Here is a 20,578-nt window from a genome sequence, read left to right as displayed (position 1 = left end):
GCGACTTTTAGGTATTAGTAAACTGCAGGAAGAGTTTTACTACTCCGCACTCCCTATATTTATGAGTGCAGAGTTCTCCACCTCGACAGTGGAGTTTCCAGATACCAAGGGCTATGCACACATAAGTATAGGGAGTGAGAAGTCATAAAACTTCGCCCATAGTTTCTGAGTCCTAAAAGTAGTAAACGTACACAAATGTGTAGAATCAAACTTCAAGTGTTTCTTTTTGTGGCTAAATTGTTTAAATCTGTTAAGCAATGTTTAAAGCTCATTCACTTCCAGAGGTGTTTTTACTTCATTAACAGAAGTGTACAGGAGGCAGGGTGCTTCATTTGTAAAATAATACGTGCCACTCCCCAAAGAATTTCTCAGAGGCCCACCTCAGCACTGAGGAATGGCAGGGTTGTGGAATACAAAGTCTATTTAGTCTTGATTCCACTCCAAATCTCATTCTTCCACCACCATACATTCCCTGCCTCTTAATTTCACTCTTTCAGGATTTCATCTCGGCTTTCTAGCTTTGTCCTTGTTTTGTTGTTTCATTTTTCTATTCCTCCTTTTGCGTTTTCCCCCTTTTGCTCTGGGTAAAAATATAATGAAGAAAAGTAAGTGCTAGTCCTCAAAAATGAGCGCCCCACCTGCAACTACCACCTAAAATTAGGCACCTTGGAGGCCTCATCTAAGTTTCAGGTTGTATAGGTAGCTGTGTCACTCGAACCAACTCTGCAACCAGTAATATTTGCTTACAACGAAAAGGAAAGGTGCTAAATGCACATACAGAGTATCTATGTTCACCAGATACGTAGTTGAAGTCAGAGGTCTGGCCTTGGGGAGCCCTAATGTTGTGTGGTTTGTCTTTTTCAACATTATATGTGTTATATGCAGTTTGCTTATCATTCATTTTCCCAAGTCTTTACATTTATTCAAAATGCTTTGATCCTGGTGGTGCGAGTTCAAAACGGGCTCTTGTTCTTCCAGTGCTTAATTTGAGCTGGTGGTTTCTGGTGCTCAGCAGAGTTAATTGTCAACACCAGCACTTGGGACAGCCTGCCACATGGTGGTGTGGTTTTTGTAATTTGGGGATGAGAAAAATAACAGTTGTTTATTAGTTCAATATACATTAAAAATGACAAATACACACCACCTAAGTCGTTTGTTTAGTTTTGGATGCCTGGAATAGTCTGAATTGTCACACCTGTAGGAGTGAGGTGGTTAATAGTTGTGTTGTCACTGGAAACTGATTGGGACAATGGATGGTGCATGCTGCAGTGACGTCCTGATGAGGGCGCTGGCAGCGATTTTTTATTTTCTTTTACAAACTAAGCACTGTTTTCTTCGATCTGTCAGATGATATCTCGGCTTTTCCTTGGTCGTTAGGTAGGTAAACCTTAGTAAAGAAGACAAAATTACCGATTATTGGATCGATTTTTGGTTTCATTACATTTTGAAATATAAGCAAGATTAGATCGGCATGTTTTAATTGTTTTAAACTTCTATTTTGCGGATTTAATTGAAACCGTATCTAATGAAAAGGGGGGCCCTCGGCCCCCCCGCCCGCATGGCGGTGCGGCGACCCCCCTCTCCCCTTGTCTCCCGGTGGTGGGGGCGTGACCTCCCGGCGTCCAGTGATGACGCGGGGGGTGCGCGCCACACCACCGGCTGGCTGGCGCCCGACCCCTGACCTGGAAGGCGTTGTGCATGCTTCGGGGGGGCGGGCGGCTGGGGGGCGGGGGGAGGGGGCATGCCGCCCCCTTCCCACGATCCTAGGTTAAAGGAGGGGGGAGCGCTCAGGCGGCCCCTTGTCGCCTGGACGCTCCCCCACACTGGTCGTGCCCCGCGCTCGGGGCCTCCTAATTTTCTCTTTATTTTCCTGCTACAGGTGGACCTCGTGGCCGAGCGGTCTAAGGCGCTGCATACAGTCTTTCTGGAGGTGGCGCACACATCGAACCAAGACGGGGACAGGAAAATCGCGATGGCGCCCGGAGATGCACGGCGGCAGGAGAGGCGGTTTCGATTCCTGGTGGTGCTCGGAGGCTACGAAGGCCATCGGCGCGGGTCCTCGGCTGTCGGGAGGACAAGGAGGATAGAGAAGCTGCGGTGCGGGGCTGAGGAACGTGCGCAGGAGCACTCGGCAGTTGCATGGGTAAGCGGGTGGTGCACCGCTCGAGTCACCAGAGTTGGGAGTGGTTTGAATGTGATGGTGGTCGGGGCTTAACACTGTCTAGGTGCGACCCCCCCTTGAGTGCAAGTTGCTTGGCGCCGATGCGATGCAGCTCGAATTGGAGAGCTTGGGTGTGTGTTCCTTGTGTGGGCAACTGGTGCTCAAGTGGGGGCCTATGATCCCAGATTGCTTTGGATCGTGTTCGCGCTGTATAGGACTCGGGAGGGAGATATGCCCCACTGTTGCAGTTGAGACAGGCCAGCGTGGTGTTCATGTGGAAGGAGGTACTTCCTCTGTCGCATTGCTTGTCTGGTTGCATCGGGTTGAGCCATTGGGAGTCTGTTTTGTACGTTTTTGAAAGGGGTGCGAGTCTAGCCTCTTATTTGTAATGTACTATTTTGTGATTTGTTCGTGTTTTCATCGGCGCGTGGATGACGATAAATACCTGGATGATGGCGACATCCCTTGCAGCTGCTGGGCTCTATTTCTTAAGCAGGGTCTGTGGAGGGGCGCTTGGTCATTCCGGACCGCTAGGCGGCAGATGATTCCTTCTATAGAGTGCAAGTGTAATCTGGAAATGATCTTGACATTCTTTGAGGACAATTTCCTTTTCTGCGGTGTGGATCGGTACTCCCTTTGCACTCGATGCTGTATGGGGGAGACATGGGTGGATGAGGTGATTGCCCAAGCACCACACATTTTGGTCACGTGGAAGGGGAGAGGATGTGGTCTGACGGTTGGCGCGGCCGACTTTGGTGCTGGGAGACCAGGTTCGAGCCTCTTGTCGAGCCGTGGAGGTGTATACATGATTTACTTTTTATGCTTGTGTCTTGTTGTTGTAACTTGTCAGCTCCTGGGAGGTACGTGGGTAATTCACGGCAGGAAACACGGACACTGTTCTGGACAAATTGTTATTCAGAGGAGACCTAGATGGGGTCACGTGGCACGCGGGTGTAGACCAGCTTTGCTTCCAGCACATGTCAGAAGGGGAATTGCTTTGAAAAATTCGTTTTTCTTTTACCCGATGCACTGCACCCTAGGGGACTGCAACGCACACAGAGCTGTGGTCAATGTGAACTAATTTATATAAAGGGGGCCCAAGACATAGGCAAAGGTTGCACCTAACTATCGCTTATCAGACAATTTGGGAAGAACATGCACATTTTGGTGCTTACTGCTAAATGCTGGGCTTTTTCACATGTCTGATTCTGGCAGATTTCGCCTAACAACAATGTAGAGAGGGTGTGAACTCTCCCGCACCCAGTAATTGACAAATGTGATACATTATGCACCACTTATAATTGCGCACACTGTACAGACATGTGTTTATGCAAGGACTGCAATATAATGTGGCAACTGCAAGCAGTCCCAGAATGAAGCCACTATCAAAAATAACACTGAGGGCTTTGAAGTACTCGTCTCTATGCCAGTCATTGTTGCATTTTGTCACATGTACTGTGTGATAGTACGGTGTACTCACTGGGTGATAAGGCTACCCTTGCACAACTTTACAAATCCTTTAACTTGTAGTCTTGCCCCCACCCGGTGCTTCATATCTCACTTCTGCTGCTCATAAGTATGTAAATAACAGGTGTTAGTGTTGCCCATGATAACGAGCAACTTATATAGGTGGCAGAGGATAGGAAGGCAGAATTGAATTTCCTGCAACGTGAATTCGTGACCTGCAGATCACTGCTATTCACACTACTCATTCATGATGGACAAATCGGCATGCGAGGAAATATAAAGGAGAAATTAAACGGGTCTCCATCGGGCTCGGTTTTGAGCCATGACAGGTGCGCTGTTTTCCGGACTACAGGGACAGTAGGCGCTTCAGTGTACGTGTGCTCCCACTGCTCACTTCTCAATTGTGGAGATGTTATGGCATGACGTTATGCCCAGAGAGCGTTGTAGGGGGAGGGAACCCCTGTAATGAGAGTCATTTTCTTTATGGATTTCCCTTCTCTTTTCAAAACATCGTCATGGGGTCACCAGGGTTTTAAATAGAATAAAGTTGCAATATTATATACGAGCCATAGTTGCTGCTCATTTATCTTATACAACGAAAAACCTTGTAGGTATGATGTTACTCGTTGTATCGTATTTCTGGCTTACGTTATTTTAAACCACGCCCTTAATTACAGTGGTCACGCCCCGTTGAGAGACACATTCCCAGTTTTCATCCACAATTTATGTGCAAGGCTTGGCGCGCTCCACGCTGTCTGTAGGATGTTACTTTCTTTATGTGAACAGACAGGGGTTTTTTAAGGAATAACGCTACCCGCCTTCTCCGAGCAGGGCCCCAGTGTCCAGAGCAAGGAGGGAGCTGTGCATTTCACAGTACTTACAAAATATGAGGAGGTACCAGATAGTGTTACTTTCATTTAGTTACTCTACACATAAAGGTGGATGTACGTTGTAATACTGCAGTGTACTTGCTTGTATGATGTCACCCTGGCACAATTTTACTAGTCCTGCGGTTAGTGATGTGTTAGTAAGGTCAAGCCCAGCGGTGGCGGGGGCAATGGGTAGGGCTAACTGTGGTGGCCGCCTGACTAGGACCCAGGCCCAATGTTTTCTATTTGACGAATTAAGCACTGTGGATCTCACTAGCTTTACCCAGTAGAAAGCCCTGGTACACTATTCTAGTGGGTGTGCTGCAGTATGCTATGCTCCCGTTGTAGTATAAATTTACTCGGTACAGTGCCGCCACCCCTGGCGGCTAGGACTGCACTCTACCAACCAGCCAAACATAAACATTTGAACATGGGAGAGGGAGCCAGGTGGGAAAGTGCGAGGATCTATGCAGCATGTTACCTCTGGATAGGTTTTGTGCAGACCTGGACTGGGGGCTCATTCGGGCAGGGATGGAGCTTCACTTCTCTGAGGGCACTAACGAGTTGAACAAATGTAGTGTGCCACTGATGTTGAGAGTACTCTATAAGGGGGCTGCTTTCCACCTAATCTTGAGAACGAGCCAAAAATGCACTGCTTCTTATTGCGTGATGTCTGCAGCATTTTATTTCGGTATGATTTTGTTTAGACTTAAATTGGGGGCTCCCGTGGGTAGGGACGGCGATATACCTTTGAGTGCCCTATTAAGGTGAGGAAATTTAGTATGCCTCTGATGTTGAGAACGCTGTATATGGGAGCCGCTTTCCAGCTAAACTTGAGAACTACCCTCATATGTCTGTTTCTTGATAGCATAATTCTTGCAGCACATCATTTCTTGTCCCTAAAGTTTGTGTTTCAATAGAGGACAGGTCTCGTGTACACATAAAATGTGTGCTTCCTTGGGTAGGGATAGAGTTATACCTCTCTGAGGGCTTTAAGGAGGGCAGCACATGAAGGGGTTGTCCTTTAATTATGTCGGGTTGGCTTGGAGGGTATTGTTACCAAAAGCCAAAGCTTAATGTCTCAACAATTTTCTTAACAAGGGGGGGGGGGGAGGCCAGGCCTACGTGGAACGGCCTCTGCAAGGGTTCACCCAGGTACACTCTTACCATGCACTTCGAAACCCGCAGTTGCGGAGGTGCATCGGAATACGGGGCCTGTGTCTAAAAACCCTAGGCACCAAAGGGTGGTACACGTAAGCTTTGTGGGGAGGCCGTGTCGCACAGAAACGCGCATACACGTTTGTGTGGACAGATTTCGGAAATACAATAGCAGTGGTCTGGGAAGAAATGTGCTGGGCGGCAGCAGACCTGGTTAGTAACTATGAAAGCGCTATTTCACTGCATTTCACACTATGTACTGTCCTTAAGTAATGATGGATGGGTTATTGCATTCACTGTTGACTACAGGTCTATTCTTTCATGTAGGTCATACTACCAGGCACCCTCATTGTGGCACTAAGTTAAATGCTCTGCATGTGACTCAAACTGATGCTACGTTAGACACTTGCAGTTGCAGGTTTGATGGAAATGTACCTAGTGCTGATCGTAGCTAAAGCTTAGCATGTGATTGCAATGAATACGGGCATGTGTACTGGATCTTTTGTCAGGAAACAGGAAACACTAATCGTTTGTGTTTCTTTTCATTTATGTATGACCGGACCCATGGGTGATACCCGGGAAGCGCTCCACACCACAACTGCAAGAAGGGGACCAGTACACCTGGATCAGGAGCTGCAACCAAAGGCCTCCGCTGCCCAAAGGCTTCAACTGTGATGGGCGGTCAATTCAACGGCTCAAACGGTGCCAGCGGGAAACGGTGCTACCCATGCATTATGGTTGAATTTCTCAAACCTGTTACGCGGGGGAGGAACTTGCTGTGGGGCGTCAAGGTAATTTCAGCAGCTCAACACAAGCGACAGAAGGAGCAACGGACATTGGTGACTTGGATTGTGGGCCGCTCTTATGTGAGGCACGCCGAAAGTGTTTTTTCTTTCAGGTGACAGGAAGTAAAGGGCTGAGCAAAAGGGGTTTTCAGTCTCCTTCTTTGGGAGGGGGGTTTATGTCTCAGTCAGTTCAGAGATTATTTTCAGAAAATCCTATCCCAGCAGCCCGCCCCCCCCCCCCCAGTCAGTGGTGATACTTCACCTGGGGGAGAATGAGCTGGCCTAACTAGGTGGGCGCATCCTTATAGAGGACATCACCTCCATGGCAGGGTGGGTGGCCATGCCGGGTGGCACGATAGTTTGGTCGCAACTTATACCTCGGTGGCAGTGGCGAGGGGGGAGACTCGGCCGAGGCGTTGAATCACTCGGTAAAGAGGATCGACGCGCAATTGGACAAATTACTTCGAGCCCCCGGTTGCAGACGGTCCATCATGGGTGCATTTGGGGGTGAACATTCCTAGTGACGAGACTGGGTATACTTAACCGAGGCAGGGAACGTCCTGTGATCTAATAACATAGTGCCATGGCTAGAGGGATTTGCGAGGCGATCATGACCTTTCTAGGAGTAGGAAGGGGGAGGCCAGATCGTCGGTCAACAATTCTGGCCTGTGGCGGTAAGGTCATGACCGGTGAGCAGCTATTTTAAGGTCTGAGGGGGCGGCATCATCCGTTGGAGGTGTCCGCCCAGGGGGAGGGGTCACTGGCCCCTCCCAGAACTTCAGGGGCAGGTATAACTGGTGCTGCAAAGGGGCGCGGGTAGGAGAGTCACGCTGTCCTTATGGCTCGCCATATGGCCAGTAATGTTAGTATGCAATAATTTCAGAGGAGGATGTTAGATTCGGTTAGGAAACAAGCTGTATTAGAATCTTGTTAAGGTTAGCATATCATACTTGTTGATATGGTTGTATCTAATGTCCCTGAATAATTTTGCATAAAACGGTATCTTTTGTTTAATAATTTTATTATTTTGTATCTTAATAAATACGGCCGGGGGTCTTGCGATCCCCCGCCTTCCAAAGACAGTCATGTTTCATGTCAGTGTGTCCTGGGTTGATGTGGGTCCACAGGGAGGGGGGCGGTTGCCGTCGCTGACCATCTGAAAAGGGGGGGCCCTCGGCCCCCCCGCCCGCATGGCGGCGCGGCGACCTCCCTCTCCCCTTGTCTCCCGGTGGTGGGGGCGTGACCTCCCGGCGTCCAGTGATGACGTGGGGGGTGCGCGCCGCACCACCGGCTGGCTGGCGCCCGACCCCTGACCTGGAAGGCGTTGTGCAGGCTTCCGGGTTGGGGGGTCGGGCGGCTGGGGGGCGGGGGGAGGGGGCGTGCCGCCCCCTCCCCACGATCCTAGGTTAAAGGAGGGGGGAGCGCTCAGGCGGCCCCTTGTCGCCTGGACGCTCCCCCACACTGGTCGTGCCCCGCGCTCGGGGCCTCCTAATTTTCCCCACCCACCATCCCTGGAACATTGCAGTGTTTTTTGTGCATATGGTATACCTGTCTTATTGTGTGTATTGACGTGTATTAATCACTTATTTCCCGTTTAGGAGGTGGTATTGAAACATAAATGTCGGTTGCAATGGTGTCTCATGTATATTGTATACCTGTTTTTTATGGCATGTATTGACGTGTATTAACTATTTATTTCCCATTTGGGAAGTAGTGTATTGAAACATAAATGTCGGTTGCAATGGTGTCTCATGTATATTGTATGCCTGTTTTTTATGGCATGTATTGACGTGTATTAACTATTTATTTCCCATTTAGGAAGTGGTGTTGACACTTAAAAAGTCGGTTGCAATTTCTGTTTAGGCCTTTTTTCCCTAGTAGCCTGACGATGGTCATGTCGTGTTGATTCAGTTAGTGTAGTTATCCTTTAGATCTTTTTCCACAGGTCGTCGTATTTATTAGGGTATGGACATGCGGTAAGGTCATGACTGGTGAGCAGCTATTTTAAGGTCTGAGGGGGCGGCATCATCCGTTGGAGGTGTCCGCCCAGGGGGAGGGGTCACTGGCCCCTCCCAGAACTTCAGGGGCAGGTACAACTGGTGCTGCAAAGGGGCGCGGGTAGGAGAGTCACGCTGTCCTTATGGCTGGTAGCCACCCCGCGCGTACTCATGACGTCAGCGAATGGCGCGAGTAAGGGCCCTCCTTCAGTGGGTAAATGGAGTTCACGGCGTGGACCGAGTAATTAACGGGCTCGGCTGCGCATGCGCACCTGCGTTAAGGGCGCAGCTAGTAGGACCTGACACCGGTTAGGACCTCGCCATATGGCCAGTAATGTTAGTATGCAATAATTTCAGAGGAGGATGCTAGATTCGGTTAGGAAACAAGCTGTATTAGAATCTTGTTAAGGTTAGCATATCATACTTGTTGATATGGTTGTATCTAATGTCCCTGAATAATTTTGCATAAAACGGTATCTTTTGTTTAATAATTTTATTATTTTGTATCTTAATAAATACGGCCGGGGGGTCTTGCGATCCCCCGCCTTCCAAAGACAGTCATGTTTCATGTCAGTGTGTCCTGGGTTGATGTGGGTCCACAGGGAGGGGGGCGGTAGCCGTCGCTGACCATGTAGTTTAAAATGCATTACCACAGGATGACAGAAATTGTCACATATAACAGCACATGTATATAAAAAGAGTTTAGGTACTCTGCACTCTAGTTTGTCTGTCCGATTCTCCCTTGCAATTGGATTTGGGACACAAAGTCTTGAGCCTCCCACCCAAGGTTTGCAGGCTGACTTTTGAAATGTAGTTGTAGCAAACATACCTATGATACCAGCGTTTGTAAAGTGCGCGGCTACCTCAGGGTGGTGTCCCAGCGCTAGGGGCCGTCGGGAAGATTAAGCGAGCGTTTGCCCAGAGTCACAAGGTGCTGGGCTAACTTGCCCCGGGGGATCGAGCCATGAGCCCCCCCAGTTCCGGAGTCAATCGCCCTGGCCGCTGCACCACACCTCTTCTTATGCATACACCTTCTTTCACCAGCCTATTAGAAAACTTGTTCTGCTTTTTGAAGTTAAATGGTGGCCTTCAAAATGTACGTGCCTGGCTTCCGGTTTTCCCTTTTCACTGGTCTGGGATAGTGGGCACGTGGATTTTTACAAAGCTGACTCTGCACAGATCAGCATAAGATAAAGTGCACACAGACGTCAGTTTCAGCAAAGACACGCTGCACCTTGAAGCAGTTCACAATGCTGTAGTTATTTGAGTCAATCCAAGGTCCTGCGACACTTCCCTCCCGTGTGGAGAGAAGGACGACATTTCCACGGCTAGTCATACCGGCTTGTTAGTTTCAGCAGCGTCCTTGTTGTAGGCGGGGTCCTGCATGGTGTTTCTCACTCGGCTGTTGTTGCCTTGGCGCTCCATCCTCACCTTGGATGGAAAGCAGAAGTCCTTGAAACACCTCTTGAAGTTTTCATCCAAGAACGCGTACAGGATTGGGTTCAAGCTGCTGTTGGTGTAGCCCAAGGCAATGCACACGTAGTAGATGGAGATGACGGCTGTGTGCTGCGGCACATTAACAAGCGCCTCAACCAAGACGAAGATGTGGATGGGCGTCCAGCAGATGATGAACACTGCCACCACCACAAGCACCAGCCTCGTGATGCGACGCAGATTCCGGTCTTTCTCTCGCGATCCAGAGAGAAGGCGCACACTCTTCAGACGCAGAATCATCAGCGTGTAGCAAATGGTTATGATGAACACAGGGATTATAAAGGCAAAGACGAAAACGCAGACCTTCATAAGGGTGTCCCAGTATTGATACGGTGTCGGGAACTGCAGGGCGCATTCTGTGGTGTCTGTTTAGGGAGAAGATCACAAAACAAATATTAGAAAAAGAATTAAAAGGAAGCAAAGTGCTTTTTACATTGAAGAGTGCGCACTTTCCCTATGCCTTCTATATAGATGTAATATTCACTCTAAACACAAACCCCCAGATTCATCAAGAACACATTTTGCTATTCCTTAATACTGAAAAATACCGAATCGCTATTAAGGAATAGCAAAATGCTATTCATCAAGAAATCCCTTACAAAATAGCGATTTCTAAGAATTCCTTAATTGCGACTCGCAAATTGCGAGTCGCAATTAAGGAATATCTCCCCATTCATTCCTATGTGCCTAGAGGCCCATAGGAATGAATGAGAAGACAATCTCAATTTGCTAATCGCAATTAGCGATTCGCAAATTGAGATTGCGATTTCAAGGGTGCAGGGGTGTCCAAAGAACACCCTGTTGCACCCCTGAAATTGATGTGTACACATATGTTGCGCACACACATGCCCTTAGGGCATGTGTGTGCGCAACATGAAACTTTGAAAAATGCACAAAAGTGCATTTTTCAAAGTTTTTGCTATTTACCACGTAGTTAGACTTCGCGGTAAATAGCGGCCCCAGATTGCGAATTCGCAATTTTTAAATGGTTCATGAATTGCATTTAAGGAATCTCAAATTGAGATTCCTTAAATGCAATCAAACGTAATTTACAGCCTGATTCATCAAAGACCCGTTTTGCGAGTCTTTAATAGCGATTCATAAGGAATCGCTATTAAGGACTTGCAAAACGGGATTCATGTGAGAATTGCAAAAAATATTGCGATTCCTACATGTTCCTTATTTGCGAGTAGCAAATTGCTAATCGCAAATAAGGAATAACTCCCCATGCATTCCTATGGGCCTACAGGCCCATAGGAATGCATGGGGAGTTATTCCTTATTTGCGATGAGCAATTAGCTACTCGCAAATAAGGATGCGATTTCAAGGGTGCAGGGGTGTCCAAAGGACACCCTGTAGCACCCCTGTAATGTAATCTACATTGGTGTTGCGCACACACATGTCCAAAGGACATGTGTGTGTGTAACATGCAACTTAGAAAAATGCATTTAAATGCATTTTTCTAAGTTTTTGCTATTTACCACGAGGTCAGACCTCTCGGTAAATAGCCGCCCAAAAATGTGATTTCCCAATTTTAAAATGATTCATGAATTGCATTTAAGGAATCTCAAATAGAGATTCCTTAAATGCAATTCTTCGCAATTGTGCGAATTCTTTAATAGCGAATTTTGCATTTGGGATGATGAATCCCAAATGCAAAAATTGCACTCGCAAAAGGCAAGATTCTGAGAATCTTGCCCTTTGCGAGTGCAATTTAGCTTGATGAATCAGGCTGTTAGCGATTTCTAGAATTGCAATTTTTGCATTTGGGATGATGAATCCCAAATGCAAAAATAGCGCTCGCAAAGGGCCAGATTCTCAGAATCTGGCCCTTTGCGACCCGATTTTACAGCCTGATTCATCATTCTCCCGTTTTGCGAGCCCCTAATAACGATTCATAACGAATCGCTATTAAGGACTTGCAAAACGGGATTCATGTAGAAATTGCATAAAGAAATGCGATTCCTACACATTCCTTATTTGCGATTAGCAAATTGCTATTCGCAAATAAGGAATAACTCCCCATTCATTCCTATGGGCCAAAAGGCAATCGCAAATAAGATAGCGATTTAAAGGGTGCCAGGGGTGTCCAAAGGACACCCTGTAGCACCCCTTAAATGCAAATTGAAACAGGTGTTGCGCACAAACATGTCCAAAGGACATGTGTGTGTGCAACATGCAACTTAGAAAAATGCTTTTAAAAGCATTTTTCTAAGTTTTCGCTATTTACCACGAGGTTTGACCTCACGGTAAATAGCGGGCCGAAATTGCGAATTCGCAATTTTTAAATGGATGGTGAATTGCATTTAAGGAATCTCAAATAGAGATTCCTTAAATGTAATTCCTCGCAAAATAGCGAAATCGCTATTACCGATTTTTGCATTTGGGATGAATCCCAAATGCAAAAAATAGCGCTCGCAAAGGGCCATATTCTCAGAATCTGGCCCTTTGCGAGCCGATTTCGGCTTGATGAATCAGGCTGTTAGTTTGATGAATCTACCTGTAAAGCCTAATGGTCTCCACTACTAATGACGTGACTCCAACTTACTAGGCATAACATATGTGTCAGTCAGGGCATTTGTTAAATGTGCATCCTGCACGAGCACAAGCAATGCAATTCCACAGAAAGCGTATATATATTAAATTATGATGACGGACAGATCTTTCTAGAGACTAAAGTGGAATTGGTAATCTCCTTGTAAATGAATAAAGAACAGAACTGATTCCTCACATGCCATTGCATTGCAGTGAGTGTCTTCGTCATAAAAGTATATTTGATCACGGTCCCCAGATTTGACCATAACCGTATTTTTGACATGCTTAAATATATCTCACCATAACCTATGATCAGTTCTTATTTTGACTTTAGATATTCAGGTTTCTTTAGCTTTTTTGCTTCATGCAGTACCCCTTGAAAATACCCATGAGATAAACGTCCCATTAAACTACTTGCATGGCGGCAGTGTAAGAGTGTTGGATATACCTGTGTTTAAGGTTTCAAAGTAACCATATCACCGTGGTCTTTGGAAATCATGACTCATGAGCATTGCTCTAGCGTGCCTTCAATGTGGTGGCCATTCCTTTCTATTCCTATGATACCAAGACATTTCAGGACAATGTGCCACATGATGTCCTAAGCACCACCTATCATCTGGCTGCAGACAGATTTATCTATTTGGATGACCTCATTTTATCACTTCCTCTAAAAGTACAATAACAGAAGTACAGAAGTACAGAGAGAGAATAGGTGTGAGCTGTGAAGTCACTATATAATCTTTGATACCTAATAAAAGAATTTTTGGAGGAACTTAACTTGAGTTGGATCTCTGAATTTGGAGTTGTTTGATTACGAACATTGGATATCATACAAACTGTGAACATGGACTAATAATTGATATGTTAACGAGTTTGGACCGACAATACAGTCATATGAGTATTTATGATATATACTAAGTGAATACATATAGGAGTGCTGAAGTGGCTTGTTATCTTTTTTTCCTATTTCTCAAATTACTCCAAATTACTCAAACACGTGTAATCATGTAATGATTAGTAATTTAGCACCTAAAGAGTAACATAGAATTACTGATATTACTCTGATTACTCTGGTGTAATTAAAATGTTGCCCTGGCCTAGTCCCTACATGGACTTCACTAGCCAAATTTAGGTCACACTTTCTGCTGCTGGTCCTGTTGCTAATACATTGGGCATGTGTAATTACTTTGGTCCTGCTCTACATTACATCTCTTTTGGCAGTTGCTGTGAAAGGCACGAGTGAGCTGCATATTGCCCCTTCCATGGAAATGCCAATTCTACATGATAGACAAGGTTTTGTAGAAATTCACACCCATACAAAAAGATGAAAGGACTCCAACTTGACGATAGAAAAAATGTGATTACTCTATCACCCACTTATGTAGACTGGTATGAACTTCTAACAAAAAAGGCATCACATGAATTCCTGATCAATTAGCTCTTGTAATCTCAGTGATATCTCTGGTCCCTTCCTTAAGGGCTGAGGTCCAGATTTACAAAGATGTGATGCAGCGCAACACAACAAAACAATTTGCTGCACTATGTCACATGGAGAGGGCAGGAATGCACCATATATGTTAGGATATGGTGCATTCCTGCTCTCCTCCTGTTCTGGCACACACAGTACAGCTTAGCTTCAATGCAGGCACCCTTGCAACATGGCGCAAGAGTGTCTGCATTTCAGGCAGGATTGATTTGGAGCAGGATTGGATACCTTCCTGCACAAAAACAAGCCTTAGAGGCATTTTCCTCTTTCTATGTGTGCTGCGCACAGGCACAAATCTGGTTATTGTCTGAATGCACATGTATGCCTGTATGTGGGGTTTCTGTTAAAGAATACCAACACAGCATACAGCCACATAGCAACGAACACATGCACTCAAAATAGGTCAAGTTTATTGAGTTTGTCAAGGCTTGCTTAATACATATGTTCATCCTCTGAGTTTCCTGATCTAGTCACATGTTTATGAAACTGAGTTCCACTAACATTTAGTTCATGGTGGAGAGTAGTACCAATTAGCTCAAGCCCACATTGATGTGGCCTCTGAAAATGTATTCACGGCTTATATCCCACTCTTTCCCAGTTTGAAAACTTAATTTGTGAATTCAAATATAGCTTCATGTTTTCATCATCTATGTTGTCACAGCAAACATTAAACCTTGGAATCACAGTAAAATTACAGAAACTTCATGTTAGAATTTGGGTTGTTGATTGACTGGGGTATGAGCCCGGTCAAGCAGCAACCACAGTGTTAGTCAGGCTATGAGGCAGGCAAACCCTAAATTAGCCTGTGCTCACCCTATGTTAGCTTGGCACGGAGCAGTCAGGCAAACCTTAGAGGCAATGTGTGAAGTATTTGTTATACACTTCAAATAGTAACACAGTGAAAACATGACACAAAAAGACCCCACAACAGGTTTAGAAAATTAGAACTTAGTTTGATAAATAAAACAAGACCAAAACAGAAAACATCCAGTTACTAGAACTGGAGATTTTGATTTTTAAAGTTTATTGTGAAAAATAGCACAGAAAAGCTCAAAGCACTGCTAAGGGATATGTGGGTGTGCTAGACCTGGACAAAGCACAAGTTCAGCCCAACTGCAAGGAGCATGGGTCAGGTACAGAGACCGAGTTAGGCCTGCTGAACAATTTACCTTAAATCCTGGTTGTGAAGCATTGCGTGTATCTGCACCGAAGATGCATGGTGCATCCGAAGCGAGATGTGACGAGGCTGAGGTGAGAGTTCCTGATGCAATATTCTCATCTCAGTTACATTTATATGAAAACGGTCCCAGGAGTGAATTTTTTCTTATGTCGGACCGCCGGCCGGCTCTATGTGGAAGTACTATTCCAGAGAACAATTGAAATGTAAGTCAGACTTTGAATGATTCTTCGATGTGTTTTTTTGGCCAAAGCAACCTATTTTGACCAATCGAATTTTATAGAGACCCCCTTTTTTCTTTCTTCCCCTCTTTTATTTATAATTTGTGAATATGTATAGACTGTTGACTATTACGAATGATCTTGAAGAATTACATGTTCTTTGCATGTGTCTTTGATATACATCATACACCTTTTTATGGTAAGAGACTGCTCTTTTTTTCTTGGCCCTTACCTATTCTTTTGTGTGTAATAGATTTCTTATGGTTTTATGTAGCCTAACGAGGGACAATGATCTTATCTACTATTTCACCATTCTGTTATTTCTTTCTATTTTGGCTTCTCTTAGTGTATCTCTATCTATGGCATCTCTCACATCCCCTCAAGCACCTGTGGTTTAATGGTGTTTTTTCTTTATCGGTTGGTCTTATTTTTTTACATTTTGCAAAAATCACAACTGGACATTTACCTGTCTAATTCGATATACGACCATTCACTAATGAAGTATAAGTACACCTCGTCTGCATTCCTTGTACGAATCAATGATAAACTTTCCCGTTGTTTGAAGCTGTTCTTTTGTCTAGGAATATTTGGTGTTTTGGGTAAAGACACACACAGATTTTTTAAACTGTTGATATTGCTGAACGTTTTTGACATGTCTAGTATTTTTATAATATGTATATATCTGTTGTTTTTGTTATGTTTACAGCCCTGATGGAGCCTTGTTAAGTGAAATGCGTTGGCTGCACTCCTTTGCAGAAATACAAAATAAAAATCAAGATTGACTTCAACAATAAACAACTATGAGTATTATCACAATACAAAAGATGCTACATTGAATTTATACTACATTTGATATATGTGTTGCTTCTCAAAAAATGTCTATGCACAACTATTTCTTATTTGATGGTCAATAGGCAGGTGACCATTGAGGTGGGTAGCACATTCTTCCTAAAGCTATTTAATTGACTATCTCAGGCAGTGCAGCTTTACATTCCCTGGCTCCTTTTTCTCTTTTATATTTAGTCTGACAAATGACTAGTTTCTGATCTATATAAAATCTCGATGGGCCCATGTCCAGTGACAAAATTTGGGCAACACTTGACACAGATGAAGTGGAGGGACATACATTATAGAGCAAGATACACAGCTTCCAACACATCTATCACAGAGACTGTGGTGAAGATCGCCTACTATTTGTACTGGACCCTGGCACACCTACACAAAATCAACCCAGAACGGGGAGACAAAAGTTGGAGATGCAGGGACTCACCTGGGCCTCTGGTTCTTATTCACTGGGAATGCCCCAGACTGCCACATTTCTAGGACTGGTCCTATTGGAGATCGTCACACATTTTGATACCCAGCTCCCCAGATTCCCCTCCTACGTAGTTCTAGGTCTCCCCAATCCCACTAACCTACCCATTCCGATCCAGGAGAGACAGACACATTACACTGGCCCTAAAGGTGGCAAACCAATCATTATTGGCCTTATGGGGTACAGATAGAGTCCTGTCTAGATTATCCTGGCTACATCGTATCTGGAATTTGTTGGGGATGGGACATATTTCAGGAGATCTGGCACCCCTTCATAACACTTCTCTCACAATAAATCACTAAGCTTACATGCCCTAGATACCTCAGACTGCTGAGCTTCACAGAGCCACCCCCACACTTGCGCTAGACTGACTTCCTGGAGCTAAATGCTGCTTTATCCTATTAGCTATATGGGCACCCTAGGGGGAACAGTGAGGGAAGGTGGTGACGAATGCAAATTCCAAGCTATAAGTTAAATAATCGCTGACAATGGCTGAATGTTGATGCCATTCCAGCAGATGATTGATTTCGTTCTCATGCTTTGCTGGCAACAATAAAACAGAATTAAACTTGAAAATGATGTGGAGAATTTTTTACTACCAGGACATGTAAAACTTAAAAGTACATCCTGACTTTTAAATACATTGCACCCTGCTCTGTGGGTTGTCCAGGGCATACCTTAGGGGTGACATATATGTATAAAAAGGGAATGGTAGTAGTGTTCCCTAAAAGGGAGAAACTGCACATCAAAAAAAGATCAGATCTATAGTCAATAAAACTCAGAGCGTATTGGGTAAACAGTTGTTTAAGTACAGCAGGGTGCTAAGCAAGCCAAAACCACTCACTACCAAAGAGTGCTACTAACAAGTTGAAAAACAACCTGCTATTCTTGAAGGTCACAAGAATATAAACCAGAATTATTCTGAGTTCCCTAGATAAACACACAATATTATTAATGACATAAACTGGTCTAGAATTCCGCCAGGACAAGATGAACAGGTCACAATGCTTGAGTGTATAATTTTCTTTATTTTATGGTATTTTGCAAGGTCATATCCAGACGTGAAATGCAGCCAACACGTGTTTGGTCTGTACAAGATTAGTACAGAGACTTTCTCAAGGCTGTAGACACAAACAATATACATAGTCAATATATCCCATCAAAAAATGACAGATAATTCTTATGGTGAAGCGCATATAACGAATATTACATGCAATCACCCGGAAAAAGTGCTTGAAAACGGATTGGTGTTTTCAGAGAAAATATATAAATCAAAATAGATGTAGACTAGAAGAGAGCTCTATACCAGACGTAAACCAAAAATGCATGCTCAGGGATCCCTATAGGCTCCCCAGCATTAAATCACAAAAGCTATCAAAAAACAAAAAGTACAAAGTGCAAACAAATATAGACAAGAGAAAAGGACAAGCGACCACCTAAAACATGTAAAAATATGCACAGATCCCAAAACAGTCGTGTGAGCACCCTAGAGTCATATACTATTCCACCATGGATTGTAAAGGTCTCCAACACACCACCCAAAAAGTAAAACTGCTATCCACACCCACCTATTATAAGATTCTTTGAAGATACTAGAATCAAGTTACGAGTCAGACACCAAGCGTATCCCACTGGGAAAGAAGCTCCACGGAGACCACTACTACATCTCAGGGGTAATCAGGTTGAGAAAAGTATAAAAAACAGCACATCCAATGAAGCCCATTCAGAACAAAGCAATGAAAAAGTAGTGTACTCACACTACTAAATATCTACAAAGAGAATATAAACAAACAACAAAGTAGAATGTTATACCGTGCCCAACCACATACAGTTATATATATACATGGTTTTTGCCACAGAAAACGGGAAGTAATGTGACAAGACTAATGCCCCTAATAATATTTAAATCACTAGTATATAGTGCCAGCAGTCTATGCAAAAGCAACATAAGAAGCTCTTATCTGTTGTACTTAGGACACGCCGGACTTTGATCGATCCTACCTGGGGGCTACTTTAACCCATTACAACGTATCTTTCAACCTCTAATGAGAGGTGAGTCGTAATTGCACACATGGGTGTGGTATTTGTAATACTATGCGAATCATGTATGCAGTGTCATTACCTGGTTCCCATTTTATTCATTTAGGATCACTACGGATTATTCATTTGTATATGTTAGAGGGGACCTATGACTATATGAAGTTCAATTGACCTAAGGAGCTTATAATCCTATATCGACGCACAACAGATTTGGTGAGCTCCTTGTTTATGGATTCGAGTGGACTTTAACTTTTCTTGAGGCCATGATGGTCTCAATCTTGGCCTGGAGAGGCTGCACCTTGCCCCCGTCTACCAAGTTGCCCAGATACACCACGGAGCCCTGCCCTATCTGGCCTTAATAATCAGGCCTGCCTGCTGCGAAGACCGGCGCACCTACTATAGGTGGCGCAGGTGCTCCTTCCAGCTGGAGCTGTGACAGTGATGTCGTCCAGGTAGGTGGCGCAGAGGCCTCTTTCCAATTCTTCAAACCAAAGGGCATCATCCAAAATTGTTAGTGGCCTTCTTAGGTTGAGAATGCTGACCTCTCTTTTGTCTTCTCTGTTAAAGAAATCTGCCAGTACCCTGAAAGAAAATCGAAAGTACTGAGGAACTTGGCAGCGCCCAGCCTTTTGATACTCTCGTCAGCTCAGGGGATGGGGTGTGAATTAATTCTTGTGATGGAATTGAGTCCTTGGTAGTCTACACAGAACCTGCATTCTGGAGGGGTGCCACTGTGGGACAGCCTGGACACCAGCACCACAAGGCTGGACCAGGGACTGCTGGAGGGCTCACTCACACCTAACAACAGCATCTTGGAGACTTCCTACTTGATACTGGTCCTAACCTTATATGACAACTGGTACATATTGTTCTTCACAGGTGGACTGTCTGTCTCCAGTGTCTATGTTATGGATGCACATGTGTGTGAGTCCAGGAGTGCGGGAGTATAGAGAAGTAAACTGTCCCAGTAACTAGTAGCAGTCACTCTGCTATTCTGAGTTCAGGGTAGCAGAGACGTTGACATCTTCCACTAACCCATTGTGTTCCTGGGTGGATAAGAGGTCAGGTAGAGGCTTGATGTCCTCTTCTACTCCCTTATCTGCCACCAGGAGCCTTCTCACCCCGTACCTCTTGAATTGACGCTTGATGCGATTCACATGGAGCACCCTTAAAGGGCTATTAGGGGTCTGGAGATCAACCAAGTAGGTTGACTTCCCTTATCGCCCCTTCATCTTGTACGGGCCCATCCAGTGGTCCTGGAGTGCTCAGAGTTCTACAGGCTCCATGACCCATACTTTCTGGCCAGGTTGAAACTCCCCCTTCATGGCCTTCTGGTCATGAGAGGAATTCATGAATTCATAACAGGCCTCATGGGTGCTTTTTGACTTCTTCCAGAAGCGATGCATCGGGTTGCCCAGGGCCAGCGTGCAGCTGACCCTATCTGGGGCAGGTTTCCAGAGACCTTGCTCCCACCCCTACCTTACATGGCTCAGAGGTCCCACTCATGGTGACCATAGAGGAGTTCAAAGGGGCTAAACCCTACCCCATTCTGTGGCACCTCCCTGTAGGCAAATAATAGACATGGAAGGAAGATGTCCCACTTACACCTCATGTCCTTGGGCAGGCCCATTATCATGCCTTTGACAGTCTTATTGAATCTCTCCACAAGGCCATTGGTTTGGGGATGATATGGTGTGGTGAACTTGTAGGTTACCCCACACTCATCCCACATGGACTTCCTGTATGCTGACATGAAGTTAATGCTTCGGTCAGACACTACTTCCTTGGGGAACCTCGCAAGGGTAACGATCCCCATCAAAGCTCTGACCACCAGATGTGTAGTCTGTGAACTCAGGGGGATTGCCTCTGAGTA

General features: G+C 45.1%; 1 protein-coding gene across 1 annotated transcript in view; it reads right to left on the bottom strand.

The window, feature by feature from the left end:
* Window positions 1–8,953: 8,953 nt before the first annotated feature.
* The window catches only part of OPRK1 (opioid receptor kappa 1), a 470,749-nt gene continuing 459,124 nt past the window's right edge, over window positions 8,954–20,578 (bottom strand). The window contains exon 4 of the mRNA XM_078685659.1: window positions 8,954–10,296. Coding sequence (XP_078541785.1) covers window positions 9,770–10,296 — 527 coding nt within the window. The 3' untranslated portion in view covers window positions 8,954–9,769. The remainder of the gene's footprint in view (window positions 10,297–20,578) is intronic.

The sequence above is a fragment of the Lissotriton helveticus genome, chromosome 4_1 (genome assembly GCF_964261635.1).
Source record: "Lissotriton helveticus chromosome 4_1, aLisHel1.1, whole genome shotgun sequence".
NCBI classification, from domain to species: domain Eukaryota; kingdom Metazoa; phylum Chordata; class Amphibia; order Caudata; family Salamandridae; genus Lissotriton; species Lissotriton helveticus.
Note: the sequence above shows the minus strand (reverse complement) of the source record. Positions and strands in the feature narration are given on the sequence as shown.